General features: G+C 41.5%; 2 protein-coding genes across 2 annotated transcripts; one reads left to right on the forward strand and one right to left on the reverse strand.

The window, feature by feature from the left end:
- Positions 1 to 84: 84 nt before the first annotated feature.
- dhrs7 (dehydrogenase/reductase (SDR family) member 7) lies at positions 85 to 3,514 on the forward strand. Its single transcript, XM_074691983.1, has 7 exons — positions 85 to 530; positions 977 to 1,129; positions 1,396 to 1,502; positions 1,624 to 1,863; positions 2,016 to 2,138; positions 2,254 to 2,469; positions 3,105 to 3,514. The coding sequence occupies exons 1-7, from the start codon at positions 404 to 406 to the stop codon at positions 3,144 to 3,146; spliced, it is 1,008 nt and encodes a 335-aa protein (XP_074548084.1). The 5' UTR covers positions 85 to 403; the 3' UTR covers positions 3,147 to 3,514.
- Positions 3,515 to 4,207: 693 nt separating this feature from the next.
- On the reverse strand, positions 4,208 to 13,779 carry pcnx4 (pecanex 4). The gene is made up of 11 exons (XM_074691982.1): positions 13,622 to 13,779; positions 11,731 to 12,502; positions 11,440 to 11,619; positions 10,241 to 10,779; positions 10,035 to 10,135; positions 9,665 to 9,787; positions 7,509 to 7,869; positions 6,091 to 6,194; positions 4,860 to 5,965; positions 4,573 to 4,759; positions 4,208 to 4,459 (listed from the first exon to the last, which is right to left on the reverse strand). The coding sequence occupies exons 2-11, from the start codon at positions 12,426 to 12,428 to the stop codon at positions 4,208 to 4,210; spliced, it is 3,651 nt and encodes a 1,216-aa protein (XP_074548083.1). The 5' UTR covers positions 12,429 to 12,502; positions 13,622 to 13,779.
- Between the last annotated feature and the right edge of the window lie 1,186 nt (positions 13,780 to 14,965).

Below are 14,965 nucleotides of genomic sequence, written 5' to 3' on the forward strand. Positions count from 1 at the left end.
CATTTTACACAATATATGTATGAGAATAACAGAAATGCGAGTTCTAGTTTTAAATTGCTATACGAGGTAAGGTGTTGGTCTTGGACTTTTAAAACCAACTGCAATGTGTAGGACTACGAGTGACAACGTTGTTTCAAAATATAAAGAGATTTACTAATGAGTGAAGTGGAGGCATATATTTAGAAACACAACAACACAAGTCGTCTGCTTAAGTTTAACTCTCCATACTGAATGAAAGACATTCAGAATTGCCCAGACAATTCTTTCTGACCAAAAGACGTAAATATTTTATTTTGGAAATATCAGAACGGAAGTGGCTCAGACAACCGGATGTAGTTTAGGCTGGTTGTTGCATTATTACCTGCAGCTCAAACTACTAGGTCTATTGAGACATATTCAACTGATGGATTGGTGTACTGTATCACTGTGGTGTTTTATACCACTTTATCTACTCCTTCACCTCATATGTTTCATTTTTATGGACGCAGATTTTACTCTACTGTGGGCAAGTCTGACTGGTCGCAAACCAGGTGAAGTATTTTACCGTCTTTGCTCACAAAACTTTCCATGTAGTAGTTTATAGAAAGAATAAATGGAGAAAGTTAAGTTGCCTTACAATAAAGTGATGTACTATTGCCATGATGCCATCGGACAGTGAAAATTGTGGCTAAACCACTGGCTACAGTTCACCTTTAATCTATAACTGTAACCTACAGGGCCCAGAGAAATGCAGATGGCAGTTTGACTAATATATATGTGGAAATCACATTCCGTGAGAATAAATCCTACTTACACAAGATTTAATTTCACAGATATTGTTGCTATATTACTTTACTTTCGATGACAGACCAAAACAACTGCTGCTGGTCTTATCCATGTTGAGAAACAATCAACTCTCCTTTAGATGTTGAGTCATCTCAGATGCTGTACTTACAATGAATTCTTGTGAATTGTTATTGTGTTTACTATAATTCAGAGAAAAACCTAAGAGGGCTGGTGGTGTGGATCACTGGAGCTTCCAGTGGTATTGGAGAGGAGCTGGCCTATCAGCTGGCACGGTGTGGGTCTCGACTTATCCTGTCCGCTCGACGTGAAGATGAGCTAAAGAGGGTGAAAAATCAATGTTTAGGTAAAATGTCATGTTTTTTTCTTATGTCAATTTTTACACAATAATGTATGGAAACCAATTTATTTCAGTCACCACTGGTATATCTTAAACTTTGGAAGTCTCTTACTTCGGTTATAGCATAGTGTCACGCTTTAAAACTATTGTTTATATATCTTGATCATTTTAGCTTGTGTCTTTTATCTTAGAGTCAGCCTTCCCTCTTAAACCAACAATAAAATGCATGCAGGTTTCAGTGTTTTAATTTTATTTTTTATTCATTCCACAAGAGCGCTCTGATCTCCAGGATCAAGATATTCTTGTTCTCCCACTTGATTTGTTGGAGAGGACATCGCATGAGGAAAAAACCCAAACTGCTATCCAGTACTTTGGACATGTAAGGATAGTACTATCAACATGTTTTATTTCTGTACTTTCCTTTTTACTATTTTGGTGTAGTTTTTTACTGTCCCATTAAATTGAATCCTAATCCCAATCCCTCTTTCCATACCTTACAGATCGACATCCTCATTAACAATGGTGGCCGAAGCCAGCGTTCTATGTGCGTGGACACCAGTGTTGATGTGTTCCAGGCTTTGATGGAGCTGAACTTCCTGGGTACAGTCTCCATCACCAAGCAGGTGCTGCCCCACATGATGCGGCGAGGCACTGGGGGTATTGTGACTGTGAGCAGTATTGTTGGCATTGCTGGAGTGCCGCTATCAACAGGTTACTGTGCCAGCAAACATGCTCTTCAGGTAAAAGGAAAATAGAGCAAATGTGACGTGCAAGTTTATGTTTTCTTGTCATTTGAGTTTTCCATTTATTGTTCTGAAGGAAGTATTGTTAGAAGTGATTGGCTGGCCAGGTTTCAGTAAAATTGTTTTCTAAGTTAATTTTTTCTTTGTAGGGCTTTTTTAATTCCCTGAGGACTGAGCTGACTGACTTTCCAAACATACTCATCAGCACTGTGTTGCCAGGGCCTGTGCAATCACAGATTGTCCAAAATGCATTCACAGAGGAACTAAACAAGGTAACACATATATACACATATATGGTGTAAAAGCTGTATTTGTTTTATATGGTTTGATGTGAAAAAATAGCTGGTTTTATTTTTTCTATTACCATTTTTCCTTTGAAAACCTCAGCCTGTGACCTTAGCCGGTAGTCAAGAACACAAGATGCCAACAAGTCGCTGTGTGCATTTAATGCTGGTGGGAATATCCAATGGAATCAAGGAGATGTGGATCGCACAGCAGCCCTTCCTCCTGTTCTACTACTTATGGCAGTATGCTCCCACATTTGCCTGGTGTGCCACAAACCTTTTGGCAAGAAGAAGGGTGCAGAATTTCAAAGCTGGTCTGGTAGGTGCTTCATATAATTTTGGCCTGAGGTATTATGTTGCATATTTTTTATGCGAGACCCGGTAGTTATCAACAGTGAGGTTCATAAGAATAAAAGCAAAGAAAAGATGATCTAATACCTCTGTTGACTATTATGGCATTTTGGGTAGGATTGCTGTCTTGTGCTTCAGAAATATGTAAATATATGAAACACTGCCAACCTATAGTGTTTACATATTGGTAGATCCAACTAAGTTGGCAAAACATAGATAAAAGCTTTCTTAAGCACTTAGGATCAAACTTGTCAGGAGTCTACAGAACTGGAGCACACTTCTATCACAGTAGAAAGCCAATTGATGAGACTAATTTAAATTTTCTGTCTCCACCCCTCATCATAACACTATGCAATGGTTGTAAAATAGATTGACAGTTATCCAAATCAGCTGAGCTTAAATTGAGCAGCCACCAGAGTGTCTGCTGGAATGGAAGTCTTGGATGATTTTGAGATAAAAAAAATAAATACCACAAACTGCCATTGGGAGTCAGAGGCCATATAACCTAACATCTCCACAGTATCCTTGCAACAGTAAAGATTCAGGGGGGGTCATCAGCAGTTAAAAAATAAGTGCTTACGCTTTGCTTTTTTTTTTTTCCAGGACGCAGACTCTGCATACTTCACAAAGCCCAAGACCTCCTGAAAGACTAATATTCAAGAAGAAATGAGTGTGATGCACTCTGTGACTTACTGGAATAGGAAGTGGGTTGACCTGCTAAACTTTAGGGTCTTTGCCTCCTGTTAGTGTAAAAAAGTCAGCAACAGCAATCCTGTCAAAGCATGGCAAGGAGTGATGAAAACAATTACGTAGTCATAATGATTTGGACTAAAATGTAAAATCAGTTTCATTTTTCCTGTTTTGTTATGTAACATATATGTTATATATAACAGCATGTGGATTGGAGTTTTTCTAAACTTTTTAATAAACTTTAGATACATTTTCTGAACCAGCAACTTAGTCACATGGAACACAAGAAATAAACTTCTGCCAAGCTCTTTTATTATAAGTATACAGTTCCACATATAAAAATCAATGATATGTACAAGGTACTACAGACAAATTTGTTTCTTTTCATACTTAATTGTAAACAAGTGAATTGTAAACAGAACAACAGCACTAAACAGCATACACACACACACACAGCACAACATACACAAGGCACATCTTCGATATCTTGATAAAACATTAAATTTTCTTGTTTTTGTGGACATCACTTGAAAGTTGTGAAATCTAAAACAGATAAAACCCGAGGTAAACAGCAGGTGTCTTCTAGAGGGAGGGTGGGCAAATTTATTCTTTTATTTTAAAGCACAAACATCAATAAACAAACCACAAACGTGTGCCTTTTCAAAATACCAATGTTCAAAGGAATCATTTTCTTGAATGTGCTGTTGTTGGAGGTAGTCCACACGGCCTGATAAACACAATAACTTGCACAAGAGCGCAGTGTTGGTGTCACTGCTTCCACTGCTGTGGTGCAGGAATGAAGGGCCTAAAATGTCAAATGAGTGTTAAAAAAATATATAGTCCCCATACAGACATTCTTCTGAAGCAATACGAGTAAAAAGTTTTAAGACAGAAACTCCATAAGTGTTCAGAGTTTAATCTTCACTTTGATATTATTTCCACAATGTCCTCTCTAAAAACCACAAACTGTCCAGAAATCTGCTGTGGTTGATCTGGTCGGCAGAGGAAGCCCCTGGTCAGAGGCAGGGGAAGTGGAGAGGCGCTGAAGAGTAAATAGGATACCCCAGAGGGGGATCTGCTGCCTGAACAGTCAGGTTCCTTAGCATAAAAGGATGAGCCTGGATGCTATAACGCTCTTCATCATCATTAGTGGCATACAGAAGCTCCCAAGACAGGTTGGCCCATTGTCCTCGTACACCCTCCCCGTTCAGACGACCCAAATGTACCAGCTGCTCCTGCAGGGAGAGGACACGCCCTGTGTATGTACCCTGGGGAGGAGAAAAAAACATTTAACCGCATTTAATCATACTTTTAAGTAACTGAAAATTTTTTTATACATTTCATTTTTCTTACAAAATGTAAAAGAGAAGTGTGTCATTACCATAGCAAGATCATGCCCGAGAGAGAATAAAAAGGGTTTTTCCTGAAGGACACTGTCATGCCAGCCTTTCTCTGTCACCAGGCCGATGTACCAATCCCTTTCATATTCCTCCAAGGCGCTGAACAGTTCTTCAGGGGACTCCATCGGCCCGAGACTCGCTTGATCAAACAGCAGCTTAAAACCAAACCTGAAGGCAAAGAGAAAATATTAAAGTCAAATGAAAATTAGATCTCTTTTCTGTAATAAACAAGTTTGAGAAATCCATTTCTCTAGAAACTAAATGTTACCTGAAAGCACGAAGTGCTAGCTGGTAGAGTTCTTTGCTAGAGGAGAGCCAGTTGAGTCCTTCCGTCCATGGTATATCTCCACAATAGAGTCTATAAACATAACTTGGGCTAGTGAAAGAAGACTCTGCCCCCAGAGAGATGAGACATGAAAGTGCAACCTGTGCGTGTAGCTCTTTCAACATTTCATCCTCCTTCAGGGCCTTGGTCATGTCCTCTGAGGTCTCACCTTGCACAGTGGGCCCAAAACGTCCCAAGGTGAAGCGAAACCAGTCCTCAGGAAACAGAGGCTTGAGCTGCAGTAAACGTGAAGGTAGCAAAGGTGCTGTCCTCCACCCTGTGGGTAGGTTGAACACCTCCGACTGAGGGCAGCTGAAGTTGAGCTGCAGGAGAGAAGCAGGGCTCTCTCTAAAGACCTCTGGGTTACAGCCTTTGTCTACTGCTGGCATCCCGATGCCCAGACCCAGGGGCTGCAGCGGCTGCAAGGCAGAGAGAGCCATGTTTTCAAAAAGAGAGTCGATCTCCACGGAGCCAGGCAGAGAGGCCCCTGTCTGCAGCGCGGTGTGTCCAGGCTGCACCTCAGCAGTCACTAACGCCACTGTGCGCCTGGGTGGTTGAGGTCCAAATAAGTCATCCTCATCAGACCAATCACCAAAGGAGGTCAAACTAGAGCTGTCCTGTCTGAACCTGAGAGATGATACATTAGACTCCACCATCACAACCTCAGGGGGCTGGTTACAGGTAGTCTGGGCCAATGTGGAAGACTGGGACTTCCTACCCCCAACCCCCGGCCCTTCATCACTGCTCCACAGAAATCCTTTATGCTTCTGAACACAGTATCGGAGCAGCAACCAGACAAGTGCTTTCAGAAAATCATCCTGAAGTTTTCTCAAGTTGTCATGAGAGTCAATGATGCCGGAGAGCACGTTGCGGGCATCTGAATAGACTCGCACAGCAAGAGCAGCACAAGGGGTGAGGGCGTTCCCCCAATGGAGGTTAAAGCCCTGGGTGAAACCAAGCCGCTCTGGACGCTCAAAAGCAGCTTCAAACACCTCATCGACCCTCCGTGCCTCCACTGTGTGGCAAGACGTCTCCTGCAGCTCCAGACCCTGAAACAAAACACACAGGCCACAAAATGTTTTTGAAAAGAATCAAGTTTTACTAAACACAGATCACTTTGAAGACTGTCTGCGTCAACATTTTTATTTCTGTTCAAATAAAGAAAAAAACATACCTTAATGTTGACTGTACAGTAACCGTACCCCCTCTCCAGGATCATTATCCATACCATTCGGTCCTGAAAGCGGCCAAGAAAATGAGAGCCTGGGGCTATAGAACCTACAGACGGGAGAAAAACCATCAGCCATACATGTATGTAACATGTCAAGGGCTGAGATGTGTAAATTGAGGGCAAGAAGAAGTAAAAACATATTTATATAAGTACAACATGTAACACACATCAGTCAGGGACCTTTGGCATGCTTCTTTTTCATTTTTCATCAGCTGTGTGTCGCTGTGAATAACATGGCTCCTGGATGAGCTGGAGGGAATCCTGACCCATCACAGCCATACAGCAAGATCATTGTACTGTTTTAACCGGCTGACAGCACAATAACCGAAATACTTGGTCTTTCCTTGACCCTAGCTTTCCATTAGTCGCCTCTGTTAACACATTCAGGTTCTCTCATTTATGAGCACCACATGTTTATATCAACACGAACGGACAGCAACAGCAAGGTGATGGGACCTTTTGTCTTCAGTCGCCTTCTGCATGCTTGGCTCAAGAAAAATGTCAAGTCCCATAACAACATCTCAGAATGGTTCCTGCCACTTCCTCATGATGGGAAGTGACACGCTGGGAAAACTGCTTTCCTGCTCCACAGCCCCCAGTGTGAGCAGAGCAGAGCAACACTACAAACTAGCATGGGTAGACTGAGAGCATCAACCTTACAAGCGCTTGCTCTGAATTATGAAGTACAACGACAGCACTTCAGGATAAATAAATAAATAAAACGAGCATCAGATGACATCTCCTCAGCTGATTTCTACAGTTTTTAATCATCAGTCTATAAATACTGATTCACCTCTACGATGTTTTCACCCCCTCCACCCTCCTGATTGAGTGCACAGCAAAATCCTCGCAATGGCTCCGTTTGGCCTAAGAGTATTACGCGGTTAATGGTGCGGAAACATTTGGATGTAATGAATACAGATCAGAGTGATTTTTTTGGGTCACTTCACAGGAAGCTTGACTGGATCATACGAGCTCACATTACTGCCAGCGATTCTGAAGAGCTGCTCACAACAGCATTCCTCTTAGTAATAAACCGTATGAAGGGACGGTTCACTGCTCTTTGATCTGCATACAGCCCCAACTTGACCTATAAGGGTGATCAGTCACTGCAATTTTAGTACTAGTCAAAACAGAAGGTAATGGAATTAATGGTCAGTTTTAAAACTCTGGGATCTATAGATGATTAGTCGTGTTAGCTGTAAATTACTAAAATAGCAAACTGCAAGATACTGAAAAGAAATTTGACACATCAAGTAGATCAGGCAGATACAGCTCAGTAAGCACTTTTAGCTGTAACATTTGAAAAGTAAATAAACAGGAACCATAGACTGGGTTGATACTAAGTTCAGAATACTGACCCAGTGACCCTCTTGCAAAAGCCATCCTCAGAGCAGAGGCCAGACTCCCACTCATCTGCTGGTAGAAGATGGAGTCTGGGCATGGACAAGCAGTTCCCACAGGGCCCGGCCAACTGCGCTGAGGCCTGGGGAACCCCACCAGAAAGATGGGCAGGGTGAAAAGAGGCAGCAGAGGGGCCGAAAGCAGGGCGGAGAGGGTCACCACCGCCAACAGCAGAGGGCACAGGGAGGCGTTTAAGGCCAAGAGAGTCCCAGCAGACTGACGGCGCTGTTTCTTCTCTGTCCACGACGTCACCAGCACAGTCAGGCTGAACTTTAGCTTAGCAAGGAACTGAGACAGCCTGTCGAATAGGAGGCCCACCTGTATCAAAAACACACAAAGAAGCATGATGCACATTACAATTAATCCTCTCTTACATTTTTATTTAGAAAAAGAAAAATCTGGAATGAACATCCATTTAAACATCTCCTTTTGAATTTCTTAGAAATTCTTCCCAATGTAACATTTACATTTTTCTGAGTGAACCAGCTGGGGTTTACACTTTGGTGTGACTTGATGTTATTCACAGAGAAGAATGAAAAGAAACCTGAGCCCCAGTCGAGTTTAAGGTTTTGTTCTGTAGGGCAGGCCTTTTCCCTCAACTACTGCATGTAAATCAGAAAGCCAGCACTGTTCCTGCCCTGCAAATGCAGACTGCTGAAACATACACAAATATGGATCAATTCCTGTGAAAGTGAATACTTTCCAGATATACTGTGCTGATACAGTCAAAGTCAAAATGATTAGCCCCCCTATGAAATTTGAGGTTTTTTTTTTTTTTTTTAATTTCCATGTACTATAGAACAGATCATTGAATTTCTAACACTGCTTTTCCACACATCCTAGTTTTATTTCGAATTCTTACTTTATTTACTTTGCACACAGAAACTATTTCACTAAAACCAAAAACTACCAGGGTCAAAATCTTTAGCCCCTAAGCATCTGACCTTTTTGTTGAGCAATAGCACAAACCACTATTTCACAATCATGTGCTTAAACTTTGTAATGCTCACAGCTTGTAATCAACCAACCAATCAAGTTCAAACTGAGGGTTTTTCTCCACTGCACACACATTATAAAAACCTCATTAAGGGTTTGAGCTGTCACTGGAGAGAACATCATGCCAAAACAAAGCAATCAGTTGTACAAAGGTATGAAAGCATTTTCAAGTGTCAAGAAGTGGAGTAAGAAGTATCATCAAGAAATTCAAAGACCCTACAACAACTACCAAAACACAAGTTAAAGACTTTGCCAAGTCAGACACTGTAGTGTCAAAGAAGAACATCACTTGCCTTCATGCCAGACCGAAGTACACTAATGACAAGGTCCATTCTGCAGACTGTAAATGTTTTCTTTGGTCAGATACAGTGGTGTGCAGAGAGAAGAATGGGCCTCCTCAGGAGATGTGTCAGAGACTTGCTACAAACTACAGCAGACAACTGAATGCTGTTGTCCAGTAAAGAGGTACATATTGGTTATTAGCATCAAGTGGGGGGCAATGATTTTGTTTCTGTGTGCTAGGTAAAATGATGCAAGCATCCATCACAAAACTGGAGTGTTTGGAAAACCTGTTTTTAAATTCATTGAGCACTTCAGCACTTCAGAATTAGAAAAAAAATCATAGGGGGATAATCATTTTGACCTTGACTGTCAATTTCCGTCACAGACCTCCAAATTTAGATTTTATTTGTCCTTGGTAATGTTTTTCATTTTCCCAGTGACCCCATACTCTTTAATCTGGTAATTATTTTATTGGTTTGTATTTGTCAGAGGATTCAGAGAAGTGTGTCACACTCAGCTCCAAGAATGTCCACATGTACCAACATGATAAGACCAGACACAACTACTACTGTTTCTACTGTGTTGGTGCAAGTCTGGGTCAAATAATAAGTCCCAGCTTCATCTGTGAGTGACAAGACCAACTGTGTTCATGTTCAGCATGTGTACTTGGCCCTAAAACCCCAAACTATGATCATAATGCAATGTAAACGTGAATATGCTGCTTATACAAACACTTAATAAAAATAAGTTGTGATATGGTACATTTTTATTATGATTTGATGCCAAATAAAATCAACCCCTAATTTATGGTAAAAAGCTGTCAAAAATTAATCACCAGAAGAAGTTGAACTCCAATGCCCAGCTCGTTCCACCCTGGCAGTGTGCTGTTTCCAGCTACAAGCTGCACCACCACCACCACCACCATTTGTAGCAGAGCATCCTCTGAACTCTGCCACACCTGAAAAAAGAGGAAGCACAGATGAGAATGAGAAAAAAGCATGAAACAGCTCTTGTTATGGCTCATACTAAGAAAAAAACAGAAGAAATTGTGTTTTGACCTTTCAAAACAACCAATATTTTAATGTTTACATAGAGAAAATTCCCAAAGTTATTAAAATGAAAAGCTCATGTTATAAAAAAGATTTTCTTCATGTTACATTTTACATTAACTCTAAGATCTGAGACAAGAATGAGAGCGAGCCTACCACTCTGAAGGCCCGTGTGAATCCCACACTGAGGGAAATCCTGTGTAGAAGCTGCAGAGATTTGTCCATGGACAGGAAAGCAATCATAGCGAATGGAGTCACTGTGAAAAAGGTGAATTCAGGTCAAACAAAAATCTACATATAAAGCACTGTGTTCACACAGACTGGAAAATATCAGCCTCAAAATACATGTTTAAAAAGCTCACCAAGATAAAGAAGGACTCTCCTGACTGCTGCAGCAAAATACAGCCCTCTGCTCCTCTGCTTGAAAGTCTGCACACTGGACATTCCTTTAGGATACAAAGGATTGAGGAGTACCCCTCCAAATATATAAGCCCCCTGGATCTCCCTTAGAGCCCAGCAGAGGCAGAAGAGTACAAGGAGGAGGTAGCTGACAGGAGCCTGGGGTCCTGTTCCAAAGCTCTGGGGCTGAACTGAGCCGAGGAAGTGATGCAACAGCCCTCCCTCTGCCATCGCCACCAGTAGCAGGCTCAAATAGAGTAGCAGTTCCCTGCAGCCAAGTTTCCAGCCAAAGGAATAGGGAGGAGGGGGTGGCGACCCCCCTCTGCGAAATCCACGATCCCCAAAGGCAGCCCCAGGACTTCTGCAGAGAGTGCCAACCTGGCTGAGGTCCAGGCTCAGCAGAAATCCCGTAGAGATGGAGAACAGAACCACACCCAGTGACGATGGGATGAAGTAATTACACACAGCTACTCCACAGGATACACCAAACATCAACAGCAGCCTGTGGGAAGAAGTGCACACAAAATGTCACAGAAGGCTGTCACACTTGTCATTTTAATGAGACTAGCAGTATCTGATGAGGACTGGTTTCCAATAAAACAGGACTATGATGCCAATGATCACAATCCCTTGATGACTGCTTTCAAACATGCTTTTTAAGCTCTCAGGCTCAAAGTTTTGATTTGATTTAGTTTGAAGAACATGGGTAAAGGCATTTTACCTCTTGGTATATTTTATGCAATATGAAGAGCTAATCCTTTCACATAAGAATATCAAAAGATGCATGTGGTTACTTCAGTTATGGTAGAAACATACAGATAACTGCTACCTGAGAAAACTATTTACCGGTAATATACACAATCAGTCTGACTGTCAAAATAACATTTACTGTACTGGAAATATAACGTGAGAAATATAAATCAACAAGAGCCTTCACTGGCACCAGACGTTCATGATGCAAATTATGATACGTAGAAAGATAAATTGGTGTAAATAAAACATACTAGAGTTTCAAATGTCCTATTTTGTTTTTTTGGCTCTTGGCAAAGATAGGAAATATAAAATACCTTGTAGTTTATGAAATTATAAAATAAACAAAGAGATTTCTTTCCTGCGAGTCTGTTGATGAAACAAATCACTTGCATGTTGTTTCAGTACATACCTTAAGTTGCTTGACATTGGTGAGCCTCCTAATCCGAACACAAGAGCCTGCTCCATTCCCCAGAGGAGAAGGGCATCCAGGGGGGGCAGTATCCCAAAAGCCCAAAGCAGAGGTAGAAAGAGGAACAGCACATGAAGGATCTGGCTGGCAAGCTGGAGTTCAGGACAAGGGCCTGAGAACCTATCAAGGTAATCAAACACAAGTGTTTAGTTTTGCTGTATTTTCATGCAGAGCAATAAAATTTGGAAGAGTACTTCACTGTCAGAAGAAAAAAGTTTTGCTGTTGCTCACCTCTCAGCCAAGTCCACAGCAATGAAGATACAAATGTAGAGCGGACGAGTGAGGGGGGTGATCTCATATGTGTCCTGTGCCTGAAAAGTGGCTGTTTCTGTGGCTGTATTTACAATGAGAGAATACTCCGCTATACACAGTGTCACCCAACTAAGCACAAAGACGACCAGGGATACAGCAATACTTCCATAGAGAGCTGTCAGTCTGCCAAGGAACACGTACCATGTCCCCAAGCCACAGAGCACCCCAGCTAATGCTGTGTGCAGCACCACATTCAGCCCAAACCTCTTCCCAGGGGCAATAAACCGGACGGTCTCTGGGCTGACACAGTGGGTGAATTCCACTTCCTCTTCATCAACCAGGATGTTGGGAGCTCCAAGTCTCTCCACAGCGCCATTCTGTCGCGTAGCATACAATGCCAGGGCCTGGACACCCGCTGCAGCCCCAAACATAAGCAAACCAGAGAGCACTGTGGCGTGCAACTCCTGAAGAAGCTGCAGCTGGCACAGCAAAGTGCTGATTCCTCCAAAAAGCCATGGCGCCAAGAATAAGACTGCCTGATTGACATAGACGTATGGTGGGGCACAGTAGCCCAACTTGAAGCGTGGACCCCCCAACAGTGTCTGAGGGAAGCGCTTCCAGAAAAACTCCTGCTTGTACTCATTAAGAAGGGGCACATCTGGCCCCATTCTGACCATTCCCAAAGGACTGGCAGGTCATCTCCGCACAGCCAGAGGATGCCCATTCATCGTTCCACACACAAGGCAGCTTTCTGCAAGAAAACACATGAACTGGAAGTTGGAAATAATTTTAACCCCAAAAATAAATGAATAAATGGACATGTACTAATGTGCTTTTCTAGTCTGTCTGATCATTCAAGAACATTCACACACTGATGGCAGAGGCTGCTGTAGTAGTGACCATCTGAATTAGCTAATCTTATTCATACACATTCAGCACCCACAAAAGCAGGAGCAATCTGGGGGTTTAGTCTTGCCCAAGGGCACACTGGCATGTGTCTGCAAGAGCTTTCAACAGCTACCTTTACATAATACACAGTTGTTTTCACACAACAGTGCTTTAGTTTGGGCATGCTGTGCAATGATATCACACAACATAAGTTTTTAGTGTCAAAATATTGCATAATACTCGATTAATACTTTCATGTTTGAAGCACTACTGAACCTATTATCAAGATGTAGAGACAGAAAAACTTTTTTTTTAACTCAACAGCTGATACGTGATACCTGACCAACTACAGTCAGAAATTAGATCCTGAAAACAAGCTAATTCATGAAATAAAAACGTTTCATGTGTCATCGTTACTATGCACCATGCTATAATTATAACAATTAATATCATCAGGCCAAATAACTTAAACAAGACAACAAGACTTACCACGAATCTGTAAAATGCCAAGGGTATCTCTAACTCTTTCGTGGTTAAAATATCTAGTTCAAATTGTCGCTAGCACATTGAGCAATACAACTCTTTTGACGATAATGTTCAATATCAATTAAATCATCAACAGCAATATGATTTAGAAAGCTCAGACTATACAAGGCAGGAGCAACAGCGCCTGAGTTGCTATGAAAACACATCACAGAAGCCTTAACATTAGCTTGTGGATGCGCTAATGTAGGCTAACACCAATGAGCTAAGACAAGACATACAAGTCACACTTGATATTCCCAAACAGCGTACCCACAAAGAGGCAAAGGGTTTCGTGAACCTTATCGAAGACAGTACGTTTACCTTCGCTAGGTATATATTTCTAGCGAGCGATGCCAGCAAGTCCTTTCAGCCTGACTATCCGTTAGCTTGCTATCCCTGACAGGTAAAAGGTGGCAAGTTGGCAACCAGCAGGTAAGCAAGTGGGAGGGACACTTACCGCCAACAGAAGGGAAGCAAACTGTAGATCAGCTTCGTGGAATATTTGACGGCAGGTAGGTACCATAAAGAGAAAACAGGTGGAAATTGGCAGTGTTATCATTAGCTGTGAGCTAACGGCTTTGAAGCCAAGCAACATCAGCATGATACACAAAGAAATTATAACCAATAGGACTAAAGAAAGGAGGAGAGCTCGTCCTCTGATTGGTTTAACACGGAAAATCCCGCCCCTTACACAGCGTCCCTCGCCCCTTCATCAACTACAACAACGCACACACGCTCAGAGAAAACACAAAAGCATGTGCGTTGTCGTCTGGTTAGGGTCACAGGGGCACAATATATTCCGAAATGGAAAGGAAATATGAGCTGGACTATTTTATCAAATGCTGTAATACAAATTCCCTTTTTGTTCACGACTGTACTCGAAAACCTACATATGTAACATCAATATTTTTAGTTTCCTTACAGCACATCAAATTTAGAAGGAGAATAGAATCCGGACAAAGTAGTTGATATGAGAGATGAAAGATGAGGCTGCTTCTGAGCTCATAGTGGTACCAAGGGTTCAGTATATAGTCTATGAGCACACTTCACAGTACCTTCCTTATATTGCCTCTTGAACCAGCACGTGCACTGTTCAGAAAACAGGGGATTGTGTTCGCCAGCATGGGCGAAGATTACCCTCTTGTCTTTCCAAGTGTATCATCACAGAATGTAAGTGCTGGCTCATATATGCAACTTGTTAGTGCACGAAACGTTAAAATTGAAAAAGTCAAATAGAAAGAGGCGAAAGTTGTATGAAGATATTCTTACCTTTCTTTCAGTATTTGGAAAGGTCTGTTCCATGGCAGATAAAGACGTGACAAGCTGTATATCTGTCATTATTGAATGTTGATAGATGTATAAGATAAAACGGTGCTGGAAGGGCTTTTAACATATCACAACAATATAAAATTGTAGTAGCCATTTTTGGTTAAAGTTGGACTGTTTATGTCAGTTGCAATTTAATGTTAAAAAACACAGACTTATCTTAAAATGTATATACCTCTTCTTTACAAATGAAACCGTTTTTTTTCTTTCAACCCTGCTATCTATGATAGAAAGCATGCAGCTTATCTCTAATTAAGTAACAAAAAAGCACATCATAAGAACTTGCTTATCCTCTTTTTCGTAAATAGTTTTTCATCATTCCATGGCCCTACAAAAGGGACATAGGAATGGGAATATTGCCATTACATTCTTAATCCTTGTTACTGTGTTTTTAGTATAAAAAAGGAAAAAAATAAAGTATCAAAATACTTCAATAATAAGAGTGATGGTGTTCAACAGTCATTCTTTTGTAAAT

The sequence above is a fragment of the Halichoeres trimaculatus genome, unplaced genomic scaffold, assembly GCF_033239565.1.
Source record: "Halichoeres trimaculatus isolate MK-OKI-2021-1 unplaced genomic scaffold, fHalTri1.1 fHalTri1_scaffold_17, whole genome shotgun sequence".
In the NCBI taxonomy this organism is placed as follows: domain Eukaryota; kingdom Metazoa; phylum Chordata; class Actinopteri; order Labriformes; family Labridae; genus Halichoeres; species Halichoeres trimaculatus.